Consider the following 8,960-nt stretch of genomic DNA (forward strand, 5'->3'; position numbering starts at 1 on the left):
CTTACCAAACTTACTAGAAGGATCTTAAGTTTTGACTAAAAGCTTGTAAGTTGAATCTTAAACCTAAAACAAAAAAATTCTAAACAAAGAAACCTAAACGCGACGGTACAAACTCCTAAATAAAGATAGGGAAGGAAAACTAATTACATTAATTTAATAAAATTAAATAATAATTTGAGAAAAATAATAAATGACAAATTTATCTATTAAAAAGTCTTTTAATGAAGGACAAAAAGATCAATCAGTATTTCTAAGGACCTTCATGCTTTTAATATAACTAGTTCTCGAACACGTGTGTTGTACGTGTGTTTCACACTAAGTACTTTTTTAAAAATAAAAATAATATTACATTAAATGTGCAATGAGTTAAATGAATTTTGAAAGGGAAGATTACGATTTAAATTTCTGAGTCATTTCATCTTTGAATTTAACATAAATAATTAGTAAAATTGTGTATATATAATATCAAATGTAACATGACAAGCTATTAAAATCAATGTGTTTCATGCGATGCAATACTACATTAGACAAATAACTTCAAAATTTGGATTAACCCTCTAAAATATATAATCTCATATATAACAAAAAAATTCTATAGTAATCCATGCAATTACATATTAAAGTGCAACACAAATTAAAGATTAACTGCTTAAAAGACACAACAATTTTAACTATTTAATCAACATCACCTGGGAGGTAAACTACCACAAAATGGTTTCTTGACAAGAACTGTTTCACTTTTTGCAGTCAGCTAGAAGAATCTCTAACTTGCAATTATATGAAATAATTTGAATAACAATATACTTACCTAAATTACTGTGCAAATCAATTGGAACTGCATCATATACTTTTTCCAGAAATGCTATGCGTATTATATAAAACTTAATAGAGTACATTGAAAAAAAAATTAACGGATGAAAATTAAAAGAATCAATAATTTTAAAATTAATGGGATAAGTGCATACAATTGTATAGTAAAAGATAAACTACACTAAGGCTTGACAGATTCATGAACTTCACATTAATGTTTTCACAATTTATTAATTTATTATTAAAAGGTAAATGTATTATTTGATAGATAGTATAAAAATATAATGAAAAAGTAGTGTTTAGATATGGGTAAAACTGTCCCATTAAGAAGGTGACTTAAATGTATATATTCACGAATAGTGGCAAAACGAACCAACATTACATTTTGTAATAATTTATAATTATTGAAACCTGAAACAAAATACAACTGTTGCAACGTAAGGAAAACAAAAGTAACACTAAGAATTTGGATAGGTTTCATTAAGTCATTACAAATTGATTATTTTTTGAAAGGTAATTAAAATACGATTTGGAGCTGATATGTCCCTCGTTATGAAAGTGGCTCATACATACCCTTACCGTTATACAAACAGCTCACATATACCCCTACCGTTACAAAATGAGCTCACATATATCCTTAATTTAACGGAAGTGAAAAAAATAGTTTTAAATTTATGTTTTGACTTTAAATTTTAAAAAAAATCATGTAGGGGTATATATGATCCTTCTAGCAAATTTCAAGGCATATTTTAATCTTTTTTATACATAAATTATTTTTAACGTCTTTGATTATCATTTTTTGAGTTTCTTATTCTTATTTTATTTTTTCTTTCGTTCGTTAGTGTAAAGAGAAAATTTTAAAACTAATTTTTTTGTGGCTATATTATAATTTAAAACTATTTTTTCAACTATATTGTTATTTAGTTTTAGTATATATTGGGTCATCTATAATAAAGTTTACAAGAAAATTAATGAAACATAAATAAATTTGACCATCAAAATAATAACTTTAAATTAGTCGTTGAAACAAAAAGAGTCAAAAAAAATTATGTGTGAGGAGGATTAAATATACCCATATGGGATTATATATTTTTTTAAAATATAATAATTAAAATATGAAATTAAAATTAATTTTTTCACTTCCGTTAGAGGAAAAGGGTATATGTGAGCCATTTGTGTAGCAAGAGGGGCATATATGAGCTACTTTCATAATGAGGGGTATATCAGCTCTAAATAATAAAGTTGAGGGGTATATCAGACCCTTTTCCCTTATTAATATAATTTTGAGGTAATACGGGGTAAAATCGTTATTGTGACTTTAAAAATAGGAGCTTTCCATTTTTAATATAATATGATATGATGATAATATTCAGTATTAGTATAATATGATGTAGTTACTATTTAATTAATTAAATATACTATAACATTTTAATTTAGAGTAGGGATAAAATGATGATCCAACTCAATTGACAAGAACCCTTTAATTTTCCAAAATGAATTTGTATATTAAACAATTCATTGTAACTTACAATTTAATTAATGATTTTTTCGGTTTCTTTCTAATGTAAATAAATTACAATTCAAAAAATTATTAAAATATTTTTATTTAATATTTAGCTAAATAGATATTTACTTTAGTGTAGGGCAAAATTGGCAATCCAACTTTTCATCTTTGGAGCTTCCTGCTTTTAGATATATATATATACACTAATTTAGTGCATGTGTTGCATGTGTGTGTTGTGCTAATACTCCCTCCGTCCAACAATAGTTGTTCACTATACTATTTTGGGATGTCCACAGTATTTGTCCACTTTATGAAATCAATAAATAATTTTACACTTAGTTCCTAATTTACCTTTATCATTAATTATTGTTATTTCCCTATTACATTTTTCAAGACATTGTATTTATTACTCACTCTGTCCCTAATTATTTGTTCACTTTTGAAATGACACACCTACTAAGAAAATAATTATTGACATAGTGAGTTAACCATTTTACCCATATTAATTATGAAGTGAATGAATTAAAATTTAAGATTTTCAAAAAGTTCTACATTTTTCAAATTATTAATTGAGGTATAATAGGTAAAATAAAAAATTGTCTTTTCTTAATTTGTCAAAATGGACAAGTAATTAGGGACAACTATATACCAAAACGACAAGTTGAACAGCCTCTAGAGCTGGAAAACGAGTATGCAAAATTGAGGGTTATGGCAGGCCTTAGGTTCTCTAGAGATAACAAAAGGATTTTTCCAAAAAGAAATTCTTGGATGAAAATACGTTCTCACACCAAGACCAAGTAGGCAGAGGTTTCAAAATCAGTGTACCTTGCAACATTCGTAACGACAAATATGAAAGCAAAAGTTCTTCATTCACACAACTCACACTACAACAGATGAATTTGGGCAATTTAGATGTTTGCACTTATTGTTGAAGGTAAAAAGAGTGACGAACGATTTTAAATAAGATACATAAAATACACTTGATGATGTTAATTGTATGTAGTCTACATAGACCAGATTGTCAAAGAACCTAATTAACATATATGACAAAGAAACTGGAGAGACTTAAAACTAAACAGAAGCAAGCCAAGATCCTTCAAAGAATAGAGAAACAGAGAATAATTCATCATTCATCTGTAGACAAGTTTTTCTAGTGCTTTCGATAGTTTTCTTTTGCCTTGTCATCCTTTATAGCCTTACTATTTATCTTGTTCTGGTTACTAACAGATCCCTCCTGAGCACTGCACATTTGAGATTTCATCTTGAACCCAAACTTCTTGGATACATTTCCCCAAGTGCTTGATCCCTTTGATCGACCCAACTTCTCAATCTCCTGCCTCATGTTTGAGCACTCCTTCTCGAGCTCTGACACACGTACCCTCATGCTATCCATTCCCACCTTCAACACCTGGTTTTCTCTCACAGCAGTAGCCCAGCCCCCCTCATTTGGTCCCACCGTGCCACTTCTCAACTGCCTTGACCCCTCATCAAGGTTTTCGGACACTAGGAAGCATCCTGCAATGGATGTTCTCAACTGCAGCTGTTCAAAGAAGAGTACTTGTACTATAATCCTTAAAGGGAGCCGTTCGTTCTGTGCAGCATGTGTACAAGCTTCTAAGGAGAGCTTCTGGCAATCCATGAGCCTGCAGAGTTGTTCTCTATCGGATTCTCCCAACCATGGATGTGACTGCATAAACAAAAGAATAATAAAGATTTAAAATCTCTACCCCACTTTGTGGAACTACACTGGGTATGTAGTTATAAAAGATTTACATTCTGAAATGAAAGATCTGAACCAAAACTCAAAGAAAATCGCTTTCTTTGGAGCCTATATTCATATTTACTTTCAGTGGTCATTCATCTCGATTTCTTTATGCCCCCACCCCGGCACTGGTGGTGGGGTATTCAATCACTAGACTGCTGCACCTAACTAGACATGCCCATACAAGCAAACCACTTTAATCTAAGGCTTCTTGGGTCAAACTTAAATAGGATCTCAATATTAAGTGCAAATTTCAGTAAGCATAGCAATAGTGACAACATTTACTTCAGAGTACACAAAATTATCATAACTTAAAAAAGAATAGCAAACTAAATTTACCTTGAGATAAATGTCAATTGCACGATAAAGGCCATCATCCAAGGGCCTTGCATATTCAGGAACAGAAGCAGCAAGAGTCTGAAACTTGGGAAGCTTCAAGTTAACATCTGGGGCAACCTCAGCAAGATATCCATCGATTAGTTTTGCCACCATAGTGATTGGTGTCAGAGATGGTGAACCAATCAATTGCTCATCATCAATGGAACAAGGTGATTCACCACCAGTTCCTTGATCCATGGCTAAGAAGTGCTCAAGAGTCCTCTGTACGCAGTCAACATTATAAAGTGTTTCCATCGAGTAAGAGAAATTAGGCATTAAGAGATCTTCTAGAGTGGCCTGATCAAGCTGCATTCCTATCCTTTTCTCCAAGTTTGATATGCAAGAGGGACTGGCTCGAAGAATCAAGGCTGTTTTCAGTAGGCCAAAGAGGAATTTAGTTGGAACTAGGCCTTTTTGCATGGGAAGTAAATTATCCACCTCTTCAAGTAAAAGCTTCTGATCTTCTTCTGATAGCGAAGAACCTAAACCAACTGGTGCAAGTCGGTTAGTGGACTCAGAAGAGGTCTGCCGCCTGTTTAGCCCAGGCAGGTACTTTTTAGCATAATAATTGAGGGAACCAGCAACAGTTTCCTGTTTGACACCTTGAGATTCCATAGCAGAAATTAGCCTCTTGTAAAGAGGTAAACTTAAAGTTGATGCATCCTCATACCACCAATCTGAACTTGAATGTTTTGGCCTAGCTCCAGTGCTTATTCCATTCCATAGGATACTCCCTCCAGGACTCTGCAAGGGGCCAACGTGCTCCATCACAGGCCAACCAAACAGGTTGGGATCAGTACATGCCTTCACAGCTAATGAATCAATGCACCTTTTTGTAATTCTGAGTTCTTCAGCATATGGAAGAACATCATCACAGGTTTGGAGTGCCTTCAAAGAGTCTTTCCAGCTACGGAGAACTACCTGATTAAGAAAAATCTCAGTCTGTGATATCAGATTACCCTCTCCATATTCTTCAGTCATATCAAGACGCTCTGCGGCACATCGAAGGTATACAGCATTTGCTGCTGTAAGCTCTAGTTTAACCCCATAACAAAATTTAGCTACAAGTTCAAATGTTTTAGCACCACCAGGGATGTCATTGAGTTCAATAACACAGCCATCTTCTCCTTCAGATGCTTCTGCAATCCGTTTTTCCATAACCCCACTTCTAGAAAGCAATGGGAACTGCAATTATTCATTGGAAAACATTAAAAAAGAGACAAATCTAAAAGTTCAATCATCTTCCTTGCAATCAAATTTCAAATTAGATCTGACAAGCTTTAAGGAACTCCATACAATCAAACCAATTTGAAATTGTGCTCAGGAACGATTTACAGTGTTTTTTAAATGTAGAGATGGCCAAAACTTTGATAAAGTTGATACCTTTTTTGTCTTGGAACATTACCATTGGTTGAAAGCATAAAAGCTGGCTTGGAGAGACTAAAGTAGAGAACAACAGGTCATTTAAGGTGACAAAGTATGTCACTTTTGCCTAATTTCATCAAATATTGAAGCAGAAAGCATCTCGGAAGTACTAAAAAGAAACGGTGAGGAAAGAATAACTGTTTTAGTTAATAAGCATGAATAAGGTGTACTTGAGAGCAACCCAAGGGCGACGAGAACTGTTAATAGCAGAAATCTAAGGCAAATGGAAGGGCATTTGAATAGACAATTTAATGAAACATCATTCATATGCAGAAGAAAGAGAAGTAGCAATACAGCAGTTGGTCTATACATCACAAGATCAATCAATTCTTGCAGAGAACTTTACCTTGTGGAGATGGAAAGTCATTTCCCCAACTTCAACAACAATGTCACTTGGGAGGCCAGTTGTGCAGAACCTACAAACATACCAACAAAAGGCAAGTTGTAAAATTTGAAAAGTAATCTACCACCTGAAGCCATGACCATGCCAGGGCAAAACAAGACCATACAATCTAAGAGCACCCAACCTCATTATCCTCTTCTAGGAAGAATGTATTAAGGAATAGGCCTCAAAAGAAATAGCAAGTAATTACAAAAAATTCTGTCAAAAACTTGGACATCTATTTGCTCTCTTTGTTTCTCTGTACATTTCTACAATTCCTCGTGTAATTTGCCCCACTGCGTCTGTATGTAGCAATGGTGAGAGCTGAACTGATTCAATGGTCGAGCCTGGAATTATGCGAATCACAGAAAATACGGAGAAGAAGATGCTGATACCTACAGCTCATTGTCTAATTATATAGGCTTCTTAGGGTCTACATGGTTGGTATGCAACACACTAGTTTTTGATGGAAAAAACTCTAATCTAACCTAAATATGTTGGCTAATACAATCATATTCTTTTGCTCAAAAGGATTTGAGTAAACCATACGGTTTGTTTTCCGTCCAAGTTCCAGTTTTTATTTGTTCCCCCCATGACAGTTACTGTTTGATGCTCTTCCTTAGGTGATAACAAAAGTATGGGGAGCAAAATTTGACAGAATAAAACCCCAAATAGAGGTTTATTGAAAATAGTTAGAAAGAAAGAAGAAAAGTGTACCAGGCCTGGCCTTTTCTTTGGAATGCATCTGTTTTGGATCCCAACTTCATACATGCCATATCTCCTCCGACTGTTACAAACCCACCCTTAATTCATCCACTCCTTTCTTGAGCTGCTTCACCAACAACAAACTTGCGCAGATCCAGCAAAATGCACCTCAAAACCAGCAAATACCCACTTCACAAATCTCTCAGTTAAGAAAGACAAGAGAATCAAATAAGTAGTATTGTTTCCCAAATGAGACAATAAATTTAGGTCAACTCCTCCAATTCCAATTCCAACTCACTAAATAAATACCCAGTTGTTCACTTCTGACCATAAGATTCCAACACTCAACTCCAACCAAAACGCTTAAACATCCATTAATAGAGAGAGAGAGAGAGAGAGAGAGAGAATGAATTTAAGGCATGATGAAAATGTAAGAAAATCTCACCATTGCTAATTAATGCTATTTGGTAGCTTTGTTCAGTGCCCTCTCTTTTTCCTTAAAATACACTCATTTTGCATAATTAATTTCATTCTCTCTATCATTTTACTTCTAATTTCTCTAATCTAAAATACGTTACTTTTTGCTTTTCAAATTTTGATTTGTCTATGTATTATAAAATGATTGGTATAATGAATTTAACATTTTGTTTTTATTAATTGATAGAGTCTTAAAAATACTATTTTTCAAAAAATTAACTCAATGTTACTTTCTCTGTTCAATAATATTTTTCCACTTGATTTTGCATCATTCTTAAAAAATTGTAAAATAGAAGGATAATTTTATTATATCATCCTTTAAATATAATAAATTCAATGTCTTAAAAAATATAATAGGAAAATAACTATAATTAACGATAAATGTAAATTAGGAACTAAATATAAAATTATTCATTAATTTTATAAAATGGAAAAATATTATTAGATATCTAAAATAGTATAGTGGATAACTATTGTTAAATGGAGAGAGTAATAAATTGAGAATATAACAAAAAAAAATTATTTTTTCTTGATTTATCAAAAATCAAATTAAAAAAATATTTGACGAGTAAATAAAAACGATACAAATAGTTGCTACTTATTGAAAGTCGCACCTATCTGTTTGTCCAGCTAGGCCATGTGATGCCTGCATATGCTCTAATTATGATCAATTTTTCGAAAAATGAAAAGAGTGCTTGCTTAAACGTGCAGCTGCAGCATTTTAATAAATTCAAATTATTAAATTTATATTCTTTGACTAACTTCAAACTCCAAATAATGATAACATTTTGGGTGGTCAATAAACAATTTGTTCATTATCTCTTTTTCTTTTTCCTAACAACAACACAAAATGAAAATGATTATTTATAAGAAGGAAATTTGAACATAATAATCGTTTGATATTATAAAAATAGAATGGTTCAACTATATATTATGTATGTCACCAAGAATTCTCGGTAAAGAATTCTATGTTTTAATTGTGTGTAGGGGTGTTCACGGTTTGGATAAAAACCAATCCAAATCGAAAAACCAAACCAAATCGATAAAATAAAACCAATTTTATTTGGGTTTGGTTTGGTTTGGTTTGGTTTTAGATTTTTGAAAACCGATAGTATTTGGTTTGGTTATGGTTTTATTCGAAAAAATCCGAAGAAATAATCGAACCGAATCGATGAATTATATACATATATTTTATTAATATACATACTTAATATATTGTTTTTATAAACAATTTTAAAGATCTTATACATATTTTCATTAAAATTTCTTTATAATTTACTTATTGAAAGCAAAAATGCCCAAGATGAAACATTTATCTTATTGATTTCATGTATATGAGTGAGTGTCTATGTCAATTCTTTGTGGAATTGAAAATGTTATTGTCTCTTCCTTCTAGGCCAATATAGTACTCCCTCCGTCCCATTTTATGTGGCAACATTTCCTTTTTGGTCAGTCTCAAAAAGAATGTCACATTTCCTTATTTGGTAAGTATTTAAAGGTACAATTCCTCTTTTATC

General features: G+C 32.1%; 1 protein-coding gene across 1 annotated transcript; it reads right to left on the bottom strand.

Annotated features, from left to right (window-relative positions):
• Nucleotides 1-3,210: 3,210 nt before the first annotated feature.
• LOC102606354 (BTB/POZ domain-containing protein At1g30440) lies at nt 3,211-7,495 on the bottom strand. Its single transcript, XM_006359033.2, has 4 exons — nt 6,979-7,495; nt 6,226-6,295; nt 4,416-5,639; nt 3,211-4,001 (listed from the first exon to the last, which is right to left on the bottom strand). Exons 1-4 carry the CDS (start codon nt 7,035-7,037, stop codon nt 3,465-3,467), a joined length of 1,890 nt encoding a protein of 629 aa, XP_006359095.1. The 5' UTR covers nt 7,038-7,495; the 3' UTR covers nt 3,211-3,464.
• Nucleotides 7,496-8,960: the final 1,465 nt, after the last annotated feature.

Source organism: Solanum tuberosum, unplaced genomic scaffold (assembly GCF_000226075.1).
Source record: "Solanum tuberosum cultivar DM 1-3 516 R44 unplaced genomic scaffold, SolTub_3.0 scf00287, whole genome shotgun sequence".
NCBI lineage: Eukaryota > Viridiplantae > Streptophyta > Magnoliopsida > Solanales > Solanaceae > Solanum > Solanum tuberosum.

Bases quoted from the DNA above. Each gene is read 5' to 3' on its own strand.
- LOC102606354 (XM_006359033.2), bottom strand. From the start codon at position 7,037: ATGGCATGTATGAAGTTGGGATCCAAAACAGATGCATTCCAAAGAAAA. The intron at 5,640-6,225 runs GTAAAGTTCTCT...GAATAATTGCAG, and splicing joins TGACTTTCCATCTCCACAAG to TTCCCATTGCTTTCTAGAAG. The intron at 4,002-4,415 runs GTAAATTTAGTT...TTGTTTATGCAG, and splicing joins CAATTGACATTTATCTCAAG to TCACATCCATGGTTGGGAGA.